The sequence below is a fragment of the Lepus europaeus genome, chromosome 14 (genome assembly GCF_033115175.1).
Source record: "Lepus europaeus isolate LE1 chromosome 14, mLepTim1.pri, whole genome shotgun sequence".
Taxonomy (NCBI): Eukaryota; Metazoa; Chordata; class Mammalia; order Lagomorpha; family Leporidae; genus Lepus; species Lepus europaeus.
Window position 1 is genome coordinate 60,513 of NC_084840.1, and position 16,965 is coordinate 77,477.

Genomic DNA, 16,965 nt, shown 5'->3' on the forward strand with positions numbered 1-16,965 from the left:
CAGGCTCTGCCCAGCTCTCAGGCTGTTTGGGCCCGAGGAAGCAAGCTGCTGGCGCTGGCTCTGACACCCTGCTCACGGTGCCAGGACTGAGCAGCTGCCCTGCCATCCCTGGAGGGTGTCCAGGGCTTCCCTGTGGACGCTGGGCCGCCTGCCACACCTGTCTTTGTCTTGTCCTTCTGCAGTCTGGGCTCAGGGTCCTACTCAGTGTGGAGCTGCCTCAGGGAGTCTGGCCAGGTGCCAGGCACTGGCGAGAGGCACAGCCAGCCCTTGGGGTGCCCACATCTCCTGGGTGGGCCCAGGTTCTGCTGTGAAAATGCACAAGTCGGGGTGCTCAGGGCCACAGCTGAAGCCGCGAGGTCCCGCGGCCAAGCTCACCAGCCTTGCTGCCTCTGGTGTCAAACTCGGGAACCAGGGCCGTGGACGGCCACGGAGCTCCCGCAGAGCCCAGGTGCCACATTGCGGGTCTCCCCGTGGGCTGCTCAGTCTTCCGGGTTTCTAGGACGGGTCGGGCTCTCTACTTCAAGCAAGCACAACTCCACAGCTTTTGTCAGCCGGGACCGCTGCCTGGGACCCTGGGCCATGGATCTCCAGCTCCACAGCAGGTCTGAGACCGGTCAGTCTGGGCACCCGCAGGGCCGGATGCCCAACTCCTACCACTGCCATGAGGATGGTCCCGTAAGACCAGGGCCCCGCCTTCTCTGCGCCTCAGTTTCCAGGCGTCATCAGTCAATGCCCTGCCCCCCAATGGGCCCAGCGGATTCTCAGCAGGGCTGGACACAGCAGGGGCTACTCAGGGACAGAACTGACACCTGCTCCGGGGAAGTGCTGATGGCACGTGCTGGGGACACCGTCTCAGAGCAGTCCAATCCACACACGCATGTTTGGGGGCATCTGGTGACCGCCAGCCCTGAGGCAGGTGTGTGGAGCCGCAGCCTGCACCTGCCTCAGGGCAGCCCTGCTGACGCGCTGTCAAAGCTCTAGGCGCCTGATCCCAGACGAGGGACAGTGCCTGGGACAGTCACGGCCAAAGCTCTGACGGTGACTGTGGCAGCACCAAGCCTTCCTTTTCTGCCTTTTCACTTCCTTTTTCTGTTTAAGATTTATTTGAAAGGCAGAGTTAGAGAGAGGCAGAGGCAGAGAGAATTTTCCATCTGCTGGTTCTCTCCCCAGATGGCTACAATGGCCAGAGCTGGGCCAGTTTGAAGCCAGGAGCTTCTTCTGGGTCTCCCACATGGGTCCCACATGGGACTTGGACCATCTTCCACTGCTTTCCCAGGCCCTTAGCAGGGAGCTGGATCAGAAGTGGAGCATCTGGGATTGAACCAGTGCCTATATGGGATGCCGGCACTGCTAGCACTGGCCACAGTGCCTGCCCTGTCTTTTCACATTTTCAACCTCAGTGGTATTAAGGCCATGGGTGGAACTGGACACTTAGCCTTGCAGGTGCTGGCTGCACCTGCTCCACAACTCTCAAGCTCAGCCCTTTACCCTGGGGGCCCTTCCCACCCACCCACCACTGCGTCAAGACACCCAGCCCGGGGAGCACTGCTGAGACCCGGGGAAGGCGGCCGCCATGCTTCCTGCCAGATCTGAGGTGTCGTCATGGTGTCAGAGTTGATATGAGGTGCTCACAGCACTGAGCGGCCCTCAGCTAGCAACAGGGAGGGTGCAGCAGCCAAGCCCCTGCCCTTCTCACCCGCCCTGGACACAGGGCCCAGCAGCCTCAGCCGGCCAGCACACCAGGAGTAAGGGACTCGGCTCCTACCTGTTCCACTATCTGGTCCCCCAGGGTGCTTATGCTGGGCTAGGAATATCTGTAAGTCACTCAGCTTACCGTTCCCACCCAGGCAGCCACACACAGCTGTGCTTCTACCTGGGGGCAGCAGGAGCAGAGGGAGCTGAGCTTCGGTATGAAAACAACCAAGGAGCAACCAGGCCACAGCAAAACCATGCGGCACAGAGCTCACGGCCTGTGTCGCTCCTCGTCGTGTGTGAATGTCGCCGATGCACTTCAGGGAGTAAGCACCACATTTCGGGCTGCGCAGTGGAGCCGCTTTGTTTCACAATATTTTTAAAAGCTTTCCAGTGTGCAGAGTCGTTGAGTTTTGTTTCACATCGAGGATAGAGCAAAGCCAGGATGGATGTCGACTCTGCAAGGGTGTTTTCCTTTCCAAGCCCACGACACTGCAGCAGTTCTCAAACAGGACGGGCACCGGAGCCCCACGGGCTTGGGAAAGCACTGCCAGCCTCACCCAAGTCTCTGCCTGTCCCCCAGCTTTCCCAGAGACTCTGTGGCTTCTGCTGGCCCCTCACCCAGGGAATGGGGGAAATGACCCTCCAGTGGCTGTGGGCTGCGAGCGGCTGGCACCAGGGCTCAGGCCACTTCTTATCACATGGATGGGGGGGAGCAGCAGGGCCTCAGCTAACATCTGCTTCCTGTGATGCTGCAAAGAACTGCCCTGAGATTGGTTGTAGCCCAGGGCTGCCAGGTGCTGGCCGGAGCGGAGGGCTGGGCTGCTGAAAAGGCCGGAAGAATATAGGAAGCTGGGGTTCTCACCTCTGACACCTGGGAGCTTGCCGAGTGTTCTCTGGCTTGATGGCACTGGCAAAACACTCTCTCACCAAGGTGGGGCTGGCCCACGGGAGGGGGAAGCCCAGCAGCAGGGCAGGAGGCCAACGCCAGCCAGGCAGCAGAGGGCACTGCAGGGCAAGGGTCACTGAAGGCAGAAAGGGACACCAAGTCCTTTCTCTCCTCACCCCTCTATGGACACCTGCACCAACACCTGTCACTAAGAACTCCAGACACCTGCGCACACACACCCCTGACTCAACACTGCACACCTGCACCAACACCTGTCACTAAGAACTCCAGACAACTGCGTATACACACACCTGACTCAGCACTGCACACCTGCACCAACACCTGTCACTAAGAACGCCAGACCCCTGAGCACACACACCCCTGACTCAACACTGCACACCTGCACCAACACCTGTCACTAAGAACTGCAGACCCCTGCGCACACACACCCGACTCAGCACTGCACACCTGCACCTATACCTGAGACTAAGAACTCCACACACCTGCGTACACACACACCCGACTCAGCACTGCACACCTGCACCAACACTTGAGACTAAGAACTCCAGACACCTGTGTACACACACACCTGACTCAGCACTGCACACCTGCACCAACACCTGTCACTAAGAACTCCAGACACCTGTGCACACACACACCTGACTCAACACTGCACACCTGCACCAACACCTGTCACTAAGAACTCCAGACAACTGCGTACACACACCCCTGACTCAACACTGCACACCTGCACCAACACCTGTCACTAAGAACTCCACACACCTGCGCAGCACCGACTCAGCACTGTTCAAAAGGTAAAAGCACCGATGTCCAGGTGTGTAAGCACGTTGTTAGTACCAGGTATGAACTGAGCTGAGGTTAGCTTCCAGTGCCTTTATCTTGCCCCAGAAAGCACACTTGTTCCCCACGGCCAAGTCCAGAACGAAACGCACCCAGTGACGCCTATGGGTGTAGGGTGCCCTGTGACTGTCCTCTTGAGCTTTGTGCCTCAGTCCCCGAGTCCACATCAAAGAAATGACTCCACAAGATGGCTGCACTGAGTCATTCCTGCTCCATCCGGCTGCCAAGCACCAGGCTCTGGCCATGTGACTCAGGCCAGTGCTACTCCAGGTGGCTCCACTCTACTCAAAGCTCTCAGTTTTTCAGACTGGACTCCAGAGGGCAGCTTCCCAGGGGACGTTACCAGGTACAGGGCTGACATGCAGCAGACCAACAAGAGCAAGGCATCTAAGCAAAAGCTTATTTCCTGAAGGCTGGAGGTGGGTTAGGGGCAGCTGGACACTGAAGAAAAGCCGCCTCCTCTCACCAGACCCACCAGGCGGCCGCACCCACCTCGGCCACAGCACAGGCCCTGCAGGGAGAAGCCTGTCACCTGGTGCTGTCTTCAGCACCACTAGTGCCCAGCGCAGACCAGGGTGTGGGCTGCAACCCCAAGAACCATTTCCATGTCTGCTCTTTCAAAGATTTTTTAAAATAAATTTTAAGAGAAAACTGGGAGGGGGAGACGTGCCAGCGAGGGCGGGGTACTCTGCATTTGAGACCTGAGCTTCCCGCAGACTTCCTGTTCTGTGCACAAACCTGTGGGACCAAGGAGCACAGAACCCACAGGACGAGGTGTTCACGGCTTCACTCTCACCTTCAAGTGCTACGAACCCTTCAAAACCCCGACAGGGAGGAGCCGTGCCATGGCACTGCGGTTAAGCTGCCACTTCCGACGCCGGCGTCCTATGGCAAGTATCGGCCTGAGTCCTGGCTGCTCTGCTTCTGAGCACGCTCCCTGCTAGTGCTCCAGGGAAGGCAGCCGGCGATGGCCCAAGTGCTCGGGGCCCTGACGCCCATGCAGGAGACCCGCATGGAGCTCCTGGGTTCTGGTTTCAGCCTGGTCCAGACTGAGCTGTTGTGTGCATTGAGGGGGATGGGGGCAGAGGTGTGAACCAGCAGATGGACAATCTCTCTCCTGGCCTCCCTTTATACTGCTCTGCCTTCCAAATCAATCAATCAATCAATCAAGACATCTTTAGAAAGAAATTAGAGGTGGCAAAGAAGAGCTGTCTGCAGCTGGGGAAACACCACCATCACTCAGACGGTGAAACACTGAACGCAGATTCCGCTTGGCGTTCACCTGGATTTCTTCTCATAGTGCTTGCTCTCGTGCTGCAAGATGTGGACGTTGCCATGTTGTTGCTACCAGACCCACCAGTCTGCCTAACGCCGGCTACAGGCAGAGAGTGACGGGCAAGTTGCCAAGCTCCCCCTCAGCCCTGCTGTGAATTCTGGAATTGTGCAAGGCCCTCAGGCAACACACACGGCGTGACTGTCAGTTGCCACACAGCCCAAGGATGCACAGCTCGGCGGTTTTCCATGGTCCACAAAGATCAGACCGCAAATGGGGACTGGTCCCCGAGGACTGCTTCTGGAAAGTGTTCTTTCAGGAAACATAGCCTGAGCCCCTTGTCTCCTGTCCCCCCATCGGCCTGTTCGTCGAGATTGATGAACACAGGACAGGAGCTGGGGGCTGACGGAGAAGCCCCCACCCCCTGCCGGCAGGTACTCACGGGCAGTGGGAGTGTCCCTGTGCCCTCCCTCTGCCCACTCAGGTGCGCCCAAGCCTAGCGGCATGCAGGCCACTGGGGAGGAACCCCCTGGAGCAGAGCGCAGCCCAGTGCCGAGGTGACACCTGGCGGCCCTGGGGGAGATGCTGTTTCCCGCTGACTTCTGTCTTCTGCACCAGCCTCGCTGGGCCCACAACAACTTCCATCCGGGAGGCAAACGTGCCGATCGGAACCTGCCAGACACCACAGAGCCCAGGTCACAGAACATGGCCCCAGTACCAGCAGGGCGGTGGCCCGGCTTCCAAGTGGGGCACCGTAGGTCTTCACGGTGCCCACTGCTTCCTTCACCACGGCGTGTGGGGCACAGCACTGAGACAAGGGCCACATTTATCTGTTAACAAGACTTTCACAGCTCAGTGCAAATTCAAGACCATTCCTGGCCAGTGCCGCGGCTCAATAGGCCTGTCGGGGCGTCGGATTCTGTCCCAGTTGCCCCTCTTCCAGGCCAGCTCTGTGCTATGGCCCGGGAAGGCAGTGGAGGATGGCCCAAGTGCTTGGGCCCTGTACCCGCATGGGAGACCAGGAGAAGCACCTGGCTCCTGGCTTCAGATCAGCGCGGTGCGCCAGCCACAGCGCACCAGCCGCAGCGCACCAGCCACGGTGGCCATTGGAAGGTGAACCAATGGCAAAGGAAGACCTTTCTCTCTGTCTCTCTCTCACTGTCCACTCTGCTTGTCAAAAAAAAAAAAAAAAAAAAAAAAAAAAACTGCCATCAATTTACAGAAGGCTGAGTAAGTCTTAGAACTGTGTAAACACAAATAACCAGTGCCCCACTTAAAGCCCTTGTGATAGTCACCTGTTTCCTAACCTGAAAAGAAACAGCGCTGGCTTGAGTTCAGCTGCCCTCAACAAGATAACATATCCTTCTTAAAAAACTGTCACAAACATTTATTTAAAAGTGCGATTCAAAAGTTAGCTGGTCAAGCACATCATAGCAAATCATAAACATGGAGGAAAGAAAATCCCAGAACAAAACCACAAGAAACAAAACGAGAAAAAGGTAAAAGAGAAAAAAGTCAGTGTGCTGAGGAATAACCCAGAAAGGACAGGAAATGAGCTCCAGACTGAAGCTCAGTCCAGAGGCTGCTGTTCCCAGGACAAAGGAGGACAGGAGACAGACCTGCAGCCTCCACCGCTGAGCCCTGGCTCCAGGCCCCGTAGCTGCTCAACCTCAGGGAAGCTACAAAAATACCCCCCCCCCCCCCCCAGTGTGTGCACCTGCAGCAGTTACGAAGTCTTCAGAAGCCTGGCGCTTAGTGTCTCAGCGCTTTCCACTTAAACTCAATTAAGCATCTACTATGTGAATCTGGACTGGCTCAGTTATTTCAATGCATAAAATCAAGCTGTTGTCTTTGGGGCAAGAATGAGCTGAGTGCATCTGCCCAGCCTCCCTCTCTCTCATGGCCGGAGAGGCCTGGTCCCGAGCTATGCTTCCTCCTCATTGCCCTCTCTGCGCAGTAGCGGCCCCACCCCACCCCGTGCGAGGGCACCAGTCAGCGACATGGCCAGCCTGCCCCAGGCTGTGCTGCTCTTCCAGAAGCCCAAACCCAGGCGCCTCACTATTTCCCACTTGCTGCTCCCGCCACGAGCAAGTGCCCGGGAGGAAGGACTTCATCTCAGCACTCATCCCTGGAACGGGAACCGATGTCTCTGTCACAAACTCTCCCGAGCCTCCAGCTCTAATGAGCAGCTCACGCTCAGGGGCTGAGAAAGGCTTCAGCGACGGGAAGCAAGAGGCAGCCAGTGGCCAGCCCTCCCCACAGGGACGGCGGAGGGGCGACGACATGGGAGGGGCTGCTCAGAGGCCCCTGGGGAAGGTGGTCTGGAGAGGCAAAGCAGCAGCTGTTGGCCTTGGGGTGGGCGGGGGCTCCTGACCCCTCTTCCCTTCCCAGTTGTGGAGCTGGCGTGGCGGCTGTCTCCTGGAGAGGACTGGGGGCAGGCGGCTGGGCTGGCTTCTCCCTCTCCCCGGGGTCGTGTGCAGCAAGGGCTCCTGGCCGAGGCCTCCGTCACAGCACGAGGAACAGGATCAGCACGACCAGCAGGACCGCAAAGAGCACGGCGATGGCACACCACTGGCGCCGATCTGGAAGGCAGGATACGTGTCAGCGCTCCACAGCCTCTGCTTCCCCGAGATGCAGGTGCATGGAGCTCAGGCAAGCAGCGAAGGGACTGGTGTGCAAGTGACGGGGCCTGACTGCGAGCCTGCCTGGGTGTGTGGACCCCGTCTGTGCCGGGGTCTCAGCTGCTGCCGGTGCCAAGCGCATCCCTGAAAAGATGCTGGCCCTGGTGTCACAGATCCCAGCAACGTCAAGTCTCCTGACTCAGCAGGAACCACATTCTCCCTGTGAGCGCCACACGAGGGTGCAAGGGAGGTGAGACACTGCCAGTGGCTCAGGAAGCAGCAGCTGACGGAGCAGCTCAGGGAGAGGGCGTGGCTGACCTCACACGACATCCAGGGAAGAGGGTCAGAGGGTCGGTGCCCAACCCTCACTCAGCAGTGAGAGCAGGCACGTCTGCCGGACCCGCAACCTGCAGCAGCACAGCACAGGGAACAGAGTACAGCCAGGCGGCCGAGGGCGCCCTGACTGCGTCCCCAACTTCATCTGAGTGGAGACTGAACACCGCATGGGACAGGGGCCCCAGAGCACGCCCTCGGCACCAGGGTGCACTCTGCGTGCTGGGGGCCCGTGCACAGAACAAGCAGGGCTCAAAGGAGGGGACTTCCACTGCCTACACAAGTGCAGGCCACCGAGAGGAAAGGTGCACAGCCTCATGAGTGTTCAGATTCAGCACATCACAGCTACCGAGAATCTGAGAAAGAGACGCCAAACTGCCCACAAAGCACAACCAGTGCTTAGCAATGTTGTGAACGTCACGGATCCCTTCAACTGGCCAAGGATCACCCAACCAGCGAAAGCAGAACAAGTGCCTCTGAGGGTGGCCACACCTCGCTGCACCTCAGATCCACCAGGAGCTCCTGTGCTAATGTTGGGGCGAGCACATGGACCTGTGCACTCAGCACCTTCCTGAACCAGGACTGAGCCAGGCATGGAGTAGCACTGCTCATACAGACAACACTGCGACCAGCTCAACACTCCTACAAACAACACGGCGACTGGGGACAGCACCATCCCTACAGACAACACCGCGACTGGGGACAGCACCGCCCCTACAGACAACACCGCGACTGGGGACAGCACCGCCCCTACAGACAACACCGCGACTGGAGACAGCACCATCCCTACAGACAACACCGCAACTGGGGACAGCACCACGCGTACAGACAACACCACGACTGGCTCAATGCTCCTACAGACAACACCGCGATTGGGGACAGCACCACCCCTACAGACAACACCGCGACTGGGGACAGCACCACCCCTACAGACAACACCGTGACTGGGGACAGCACCACCCCTACAGACAACACCACGACTGGCTCAATGCTCCTACAGACAACACTGTGACTAGGGACAACACCGCCCCTACAGACAACACCACGACCGGCCTACCATCCCCTGGGTCTCTAATCCAGCATACAAGAGGCCATCGCTCTGTCCAGACAGTAAAAACTGAACACGCTCACGAGAAAGCAACAACTCTTCTAAGATCTTTCAGAGGAGACGTGTGGTGAACATAGGGAGCCACAACTCGGTGGACAGAAAGCCACCGCAGCCACCTCTCAGTGCCACAGCCCCGTGACTGAGGCTGGATGAGTAGGAGATGAGTCTGAGAGTTGCAGTGCCAGGCGAGCAGGCACGGGGCCCCACATGGACAGGCTCACCTCTAGCAGCTGACCCAGGTATACAGGGAGGATGGGGAGGGGGCGGGCCACCTCGGAGGTGTGGCAGGGACTGTGCTGTGGCCAGGGCCTGCCTACAGGAGAAGCTGCTTCACCACAGAGCCTACTGGCCTGGGAGGGGCGAAATGACCAAACCCACCCCTGCAGAAGACTCTGCCCACCCCGGCAAACACTGAGCAGCAGCAGTGGGACTCCCAGTCGCTGCCCAGGCTCAGCCCAGGGCTGAGATGAGTTGCACCCACCAGAGGCACTGCCAGACTGCACACCACCACATCTTTCACCCAGAAGCCACACGGCACAACCAGCAAGCATCAGGGCCAATGTCAGATTCGGCAGAGGTGACGGAGTGCTCAGACCAGGAGTTTCAGAAGCCGTGATTAGTATGAGGGGCTCACGGAAAATGCTGACAGCTTGCAGAAACAGATGGACAGTGGAAGCAGAGACGGGAATTCTGGCGAAGAATCAAAAAGAAAGGCGACAATACCTGGCTCAGCATGAGGATCTGACATCTGAAACCCGCGCTAGGAAGCAAGCGAGAAAAGACTGAACAGAATCTTCGGGACTGTGGGACGACGATGAGGCTGCGCTCGTACCACAGCACGCACCTGAGACAGCATGCTGCTGGCAGCCAGCCAGCCAAGGGCACGCAGAAACCAGGCTCCGACGGAGGAGCCAGGGCCATAACAGAGCAGAGTCTGACGCCGAGACACCTGACAGCCACAGGCAGCCTCTACACCAAATGGACCCAGACCTAAATGCAAAGTGCAGAATCACGAAACTGGTGTGGCAACGTTAAATGATACGCACAGAGAAGTCCTCGGGGACCCTGGGGTTGGCGATGCCACAGCAAAGGAGCCATACAAACTGCTTGCACAGACACTGTGAAGAGTTTAAGACAGGCCCCAGGCTGGGAAAACACTTGCAGAAGACACATCTGGTAACAGACACACCCAAAATGTACAAGAAACCCACAAACCCAACGATAACAAAGCAAACTGACTGACAAGTGCACAAAGACCTGAATGAACACCAAGGCTGATGGGCGGCCCTGGGCCCACGGGAGGGTGTTCCAGGGATGCCCCCACCACCCATGGGAAACACGACCGAAGCCACGTGCTGCCAGGGTGTGGAGCGGCCTGCAAGGCAGCTCGGCAGATTCCTGCAAAACTGAACATCCTCACCTCCACCTGCAACCACACATCGTTACCTGCACCCAAGGGAGCTCCAAGCTTGCAAGCTCACACACAACTGCACATGGACGGATGTTTGCAGCAGCCAACGCTGGGAGACAGCCAGCGCATCAGTACCTCACCCCTGTGGCTTTAGTTACACATGGGCAACACAGTCTACAAATACTACATACAACATTCCAGAAATAAACTCCCAAGTTTTAAATCCTGCACCATCCTGACTAGCAGGAAGAAATCTGCTGGCCAGGGCGTGAGTCACCCCTCTGTCTAGCGTATCGGGTCACCACATGGGCTGTCCCAGTACTAGGGGGCTGTGTTACCGTGTTCTTTACCCAGCAGCCCAGCACTGACGGCATCCACTCAGTACATCACCTCCCATCACAGGAGAGTACAGTGCAGGAGGGAATTCTGGGAGAGGGAGACCACACCACAGAACTTGCATTATAGGGCACTGCCAGACTCGCTCTATGCGTTACTACTGACACCTTATTGCATCTAACTCACAAGCCAGATCTTCTCACAGGCATGTATGGACAGGCTCTGGTACCAGCCAAGGTGTGACGCAACCACAGGGGGTTCGCACCGATCCTCCTTGGGCGGGGGATGACTGCACGCTACAGCACATCCAGACAGGGAGTGCTGTTCCACACATGTGGAAATGGAACTGCGCATTCCTAAGTGAGGGAAGCCACTGTGAAAAGGTTCCCACTGTGCCTTGTTGAAGTGGACAACCATGGAGCGGCTGCAGGGCTGGGGAGGCGGGAGGATGAGTGGGCGGGGCATAGGGGACTTACAGAGCAGGGAAGCATCTGGAGGACACTGTGATGGGGATGCCGGCCCCTCCACAGCAAAGCCACAGAACGTACAACAGCAAAGTGAGCCTGAGGATGGGCAGGGTCAGCACTGTGGTGCGGGATGAACCTGGTGTAACCCCCACCCCGGCTCTGATGACCAGGGGTCAGCCTGGTGTAACCCCCACCCCGGCTCTGAGGATGGGCAGGGTCAGCACTGTGGTGCGGGATGAACCTGGTGTAACCCCCACCCCGGCTCTGAGGATGACGGGCAGGGGTCAGCACTACGGTGCGGGATGAACCTGGTGTAACCCCCACCCCGGATCTGAGGATGACGGGCAGGGGTCAGCACTGTGGTGAGGATGAACCTGGTGTAACCCCCACCCCGGCTCTGAGGATGGGCAGGGGTCAGCACTGTGGTGAGGATGAACCTGGTGTAACCCCCACCCCGGCTCTGAGGATGGGCAGGGGTCAGCACTGTGGTGAGGGATGTTGCTGGTGGACTCAGTGATCAGGGAAAAGGCGTCCACGAAACCCTGTACTTTTCTTCCAGTTTTGCTGTGAACCTAAACTGCTCTAAAAAAATAAATAGTTACTTTAAAAAACAAGAAAGACATTTACAATAATTTAAAACTATCTTCATCAAGATGAGTAATTGAGGGGCTGGTGCCATGGCGTAGCAGGTAAAGTTGCCACCTGCAGTGCCAGCATCCCATATGGGCACCAGCTCGAGTCCTGTCTGCTCCACTTCTGATCCAACTCCCTGCTAATGGCCTGGGAAAGCAGCAGTGGATGGTGAAGTGCTTGGGCCCCTGCACCGACTTAGGAGACCTGGAAGAAGCTCCTGGCTTCCTCTTGGCCCCGTCCCACCACTGCGGCCATCTGGGGAGTGAACCAGCGAGTGGAAGATGTCTGTCTCCTTAACACTTTCAAATTAAAAAAAAAGGAAAAGATGAGCAGATGAAACTCTTCTACAACAAATACAGAGAAGGTAACTGCTTCCTTCCCACAAACCTCCTGTGCTGAGCCCTGCCCAACGCAGGGGTGAATCTCCACCTCTGGGCTTTCCATTGCCCCGACACTTCCCTGCCTGCATCTGCACTCAGAGAAGCCAGGCTGCTGTCCTCCGAGGCCAGTGCTGGGACGCCACCAGCAGGCATCTCCCTAGCACCTCTTCCAAGGCTTCCTGTGCAGAGGGACTTCTGCAGACTCGGGCAAACAACTTGACCCACTGGAGAGCTCAGGACCCGACTCGGAAAGCCAGGGGAACAAGGGTAGGGGTTTTCGTGTCTCAACAGTTCCCTCCACTGAAGAGCAGGTGAACAGAATGACAGCGAGAGAGCAGGGGTCTCAGAGTCCACTCCGAGTCCAGTGTGTGTCTGAGTGGACGCAGAACTAATGTCTTTCCTGGACCACTCGGAAGCCTACATGTGGATGCAGTGTTCCAGAAAACCAAGTAACATTCTGAAGTAGGAAAGAAAACCATGACACTTCAGACGTGTGGACACAGCACGTCCCCACCTGCTGTCTGCCCACCAGCGCTTTCCCGAGACTCAGCCCGCACACTGGGAGCTGCACTTTGCCGGGCGCTGCATGTGTTTATGCCCCTGTAGGTATTTTTGAGATTTGCTCTGGAATATGGTCAAGCTGCCTGGGCACGGCCTGGGAGGACAGAGGAGCCCTCAATCCAGGATAAATCTTTCTTCATTAGTGAAACAAAACTTTTCTGAGTACTCTTAAAAAACCAGAACTAGTTAAGGGTGGAGCTGGTTTGCTAAGAGAGGAGGCGTTGACTTGTGTGGGGGACGTGTGCCCACTGCCCGGCCACTGAGGCCCACACGGAGGGGTGCTCCCACACTCACGGGGGACGTGTGCCCACTGCCTGGCCACTGAGGCCCACACGGAGGGGCGCTCCCACCCTCACAGGGGGATGTGTGCCCACCGCCCGGCCACCATGCAAGTGCACACAGAGGGGCGCTCCCACCCTCACAGGGGACGTGTGCCCACTGCCCGGCCACCATGCAAGTACACACAGAGGGGCGCTCCCACCCTCACGGGGGACGTGTGCCCACTGCCCGGTCACCGAGGTCCACACAGAGGGGCACTCCCACCCTTTCACGTGCTGTGTGCCCACTACCCACGTTGAGGGGCACTCCCACCCTCACAGGGGAGGTGTGCCCACTGCCCGGCCACCATGGAAGCCCACATGGAGAGGCACTCCCACCCTCAGATTTCTTCTGGGAGCCAGTGAAGACCGAAATGGAAACACAGGGAACCTGTCAAAAATGAAGGCTTTCAGGCTACCTGCCCTGTTTCCTGGCTCCTCCTTATACAAACGCCACTGAAGCCTCACTTTGGTTCCCAAACTCTCCCCTGGTGGCAAAGTAGAGCGAGGCATAAGCACGCCTGAGAGCGCCACACACCTGGCACGCAGCAGCTCAGCACGGCCCTGGCTGCCTGCCTCGGTGAGGGGCGCGTCCATGCCACTGCTCCGAGACTTCACTGACGTCTTCCCACTTTAAGTGGACAGGTGGGGGTGGAGAGGACAGAACAAGGGAGTCAGAAAAGCAGACTAGCAAACCTTTCTCTGCCTGTGTGGACAGTGAAGCCAGCAGGCACCTGCCTGCCCATACACATGGCTTCAGGCAATGTAGGGAGTGGCCCCTGGTTTGGTTACAGAGCCTTTGTCACCAGGGCCAGTTGTTCTTGCAAACTAATAAATGGCAGATTCTGTCAAACTCTTACGTTATTGTTATTTCATTTAATTCTCAGGAATCAATCTATTTATACAGATAAGCAATCAAGTCCCAGAAAGTTGTTTTGTAACTTGAGTTAAACTGCTGAAGAGTATTGCACATGTATTTATTTTTCAAAGACTTATGCATTTGAAACAGAGTGACAGAGAGAGAGAGAGAGAGAGAGAGAGAGAGAGAGAGAGAGAGATGGATCTCCCATCTGCTGGTTCAGTCCCCAGATGCCTGCAGCAGCTCCAGGCCATAGCCAGGAGTCAGGAACTCCGTCAGTCTCCTGTGAGGGTGGGGTACACCAGCAGGAAGCCGGGTCAGCACTGGAACCAGACACTCCAACATGCGGGGACCCCACCCCGCACACGTGTATCTAATCTAGCCTCGTGCAAAGGCTCATCCACGTGACCCTGTAACATGCACTTGACAGCAGGAACCACGAAAGAATGAGGAACCAAGACATGGGACCTTTTTTTTTTTCCACAGGCAGGGTGGACAGTGAGAGAGAGAGACAAAAAGAAAGCTTTTCCTTTTCCGTTGGTTCACCCTCCAATGGCTGCTGCGGCTGGCGCACCGCGCTGATCCGAAGCCAGGAGCCAGGTGCTTCTCCTGGTCTCCCATGGGGTGCAGGGCCCAAGCACTTGGGCCATCCTCCACTGCACTCCCGGGCCACAGCAGAGAGCTGGACTGGAAGAGAAGCAACCGGGACAGACCAGGACTAGAACCCGGTGTGCCGGCACCGCAGGTGGAAGATTAGCCTATTGAGCTGCGGCACCAGCCAACATGGGACCTTTTAATGGGGGAACGGTTCCTGGTCTAAGAACACTTGGTTCCTCCTTAGTCCACACCCAGCAACTGAACAAGAGATGCTGAATATTCTTTGATTTAAAACATATTATTTTGTATGTACTAGAGGAGATGAATTGTAATAAAAAAATAAAGGGGGAAATGTCTGGGCCGGGGTTGGGGTCTGGTTGGGGATTGGTGTCTGGTCTGGGGTTGGGTGGTCAGGGGTTGGGGTCTGGCCTGGGGTTAGGGTCTGGCCTGGGGTTGGGGTCTGGTCAGGGGTTGGTGTTGGTGTCTGGCCTGGGGTTAGGGTCTGGCCTGGGGTTGGTGTTGGTGTCAGGCCTGGGGTTGGGGTATGGTTGGGGATTGGTGTCTGGTCAGGGGTTGATGTTGGGGTCTAGCTTGGGGTTGGGGTCTGGTCTGGGGTTGGGGTCTGGTCAGGAGTTGATGTTGGGGTCTGGCTGGGGGCTGGGGTCTGGCCTGGCGTTGGTGTCTGGCCTGGGGTTGGTGTCTGGCCTGGGGTTGGGGTCTGGTTAGGGGTTGGAGTCTGGTCAGGGGTTAGAATACCTCTGTCTCACATCCAAGTCCTTGGGCTCAAATCCCAGACCCAGCTCCTGACTGCTCACATGCACCCCGGGAGGCAGAGGTGGTGGTTCCAGTGCTTGGGTCCCTGCCACCCACACAGAGACCTGGATGGAGTTCCTGGCTCCCAGTGTTGGTCTGGCCCCACCTGGCCATCGTTGGCACTTGGAGAGTGAATAGACAGGAATGTTCTTCTCTCAGATAAATAAAGATTTGTGGCTGGTGCTGTGGCTCACTTGGCTAGTCCTCTGCCTGTGGCACAGCACCCCGGGTTCTAGTCCCAGTTGGGGCGCCGGATTCTGTCCTGGTTGCTCCTCTTCCAGTCCAGCTCTCTGCTGTGGCCCGGGAGTGCAGTGGAGGATGGCCCAAGTGCTTGGGCCCTGCACCTGCATGGGAGACCAGGAGAAGCACCTGGCTCCTGGCTTCAGATCAGTGCAGCGTGTCAGCCGTAGCGGCCATTTGGGGGGGTGAACCAACGGAAAAAAGGAAGACCTTTCTCTCTGTCTCTCTCTAACTCTGCCTGTCAAAAAAAAAAAAAAATGATTTGTAGTGTATCTAGATATGTAATAACTAACTTGAAAATTATTACTTCTTCATCCCCATCATGATACAAATTCCCTGGGCTATTCTACAACAAATTAAATGCAACTGTTTAAATTAGATCCACAAGACCATCTGAAATTGTAGGCATTTCTCTATTACTAAGAGACAGTTCTGGCTTCTTAATTATTACCTTAAGTAAGTTCCCTATTTTGGCAAGGAAATATAAAAAAGCATTTTCTAGTTGCAAAGATACTGCTCTCTTGGAGAAAGCATGCAGGAGCCCAAGGTCCATTTCCCAAGCGACAGTGACAAACTCAATACCAGGCCTGTGCATGTGGGCCCTGGAACACCCCCAGCGCTAGGCGGCAAGAGGGGCTGGGGCACACCTGGGAGACAGCCCCGGCACTGAGCGGCAGGAGGCACTGGGGCACACCTGGGAGACAGCCCCAGCACTGGGCGGCAGGAGGGGCTGGGGCACACCTGGGAGAGAGCCCCAGCACTGGGCGGCAGGAGGGGCTGGGGCACACCTGGGAGACAGCCCCACAGACCAAGGTCCAGGACCGATGCCAGTTGTCTGTGTAGATGCCATACCTACCGCTGGTCATGTGAGACACCTTGGCAAGTTTCTTCATCACGTTGTCCAGCCGAGACTGAGTGCTCTCCAGCTCGTGGGAGAAACCGTCCAACATTCTAGAGAGACAGACACAGATACAGAGGGCAGGTGCAGATAAACTCTGGCTCACACACACGACTCGCGGCCCTCGCCCACCACACAGAATCCCTGGCACCGGAGGACAGCTTCGATTCTGAGGGTGTTTTGGGTTTTTGTCTGTGTTTTGAGTGTAGTCTGCAGCAGTCTGGGACAGTCCCATCATCAGACAGGCTCACGTTTCTGCATGCAGTGCAAGGGAATCAGAGCTGCAGTCACTTCCGGTGCAGCTTTTCCATCGTGAGAGTTCGCTGTAAATTAAAACCCACACACGCTCTGGGTGCTTCAGAGCTTTTCAGACCAGAACTGCAGACACGGCAAGCCCACCAGCGCAGCAGGCTGGAAAGCAGGCACTTCGGTCAGGGACAAGGGCCCCGTGGCTCTGTGGCTTTCTTTTTATCTGCTTTTTATCAGAGAGATTCCTGCACTAAAGACAAGTGTTCTCACTCCAGAACAGGGCAGAGGATCAGCCCTACGTCCCCCAGGGGAGGCCCGTGCGGACCACATCATGCACAGAGGCAGCCTGCGCCAGCCGAGGCAAGAACACACGTCAACCAAGCCGTGTCCATTATGGCATCTGTGCGCTGTCCTTGGCAGCACGTGG

The 16,965-nt window shown here is 57.0% G+C and overlaps 1 protein-coding gene across 2 annotated transcripts in view; it reads right to left on the reverse strand.

Moving 5' to 3' along the window:
- Nucleotides 1-6,087: 6,087 nt before the first annotated feature.
- Nucleotides 6,088-16,965, reverse strand: part of STX6 (syntaxin 6) — a 51,831-nt gene continuing 40,953 nt past the window's right edge. The window contains exons 7-8 of one of the 2 annotated variants that reach the window (XM_062211456.1): nt 16,248-16,342; nt 6,088-7,297 (exon numbers count right to left, since the gene is read on the reverse strand). In XM_062211456.1, coding sequence (XP_062067440.1) covers nt 7,221-7,297; nt 16,248-16,342 — 172 coding nt within the window. In that variant the 3' untranslated portion in view covers nt 6,088-7,220. Of the gene's footprint in view, nt 7,298-13,847; nt 14,025-16,247; nt 16,343-16,965 lie in introns of those variants that run through there. The other variant, XM_062211457.1, reaches the window with a different exon arrangement.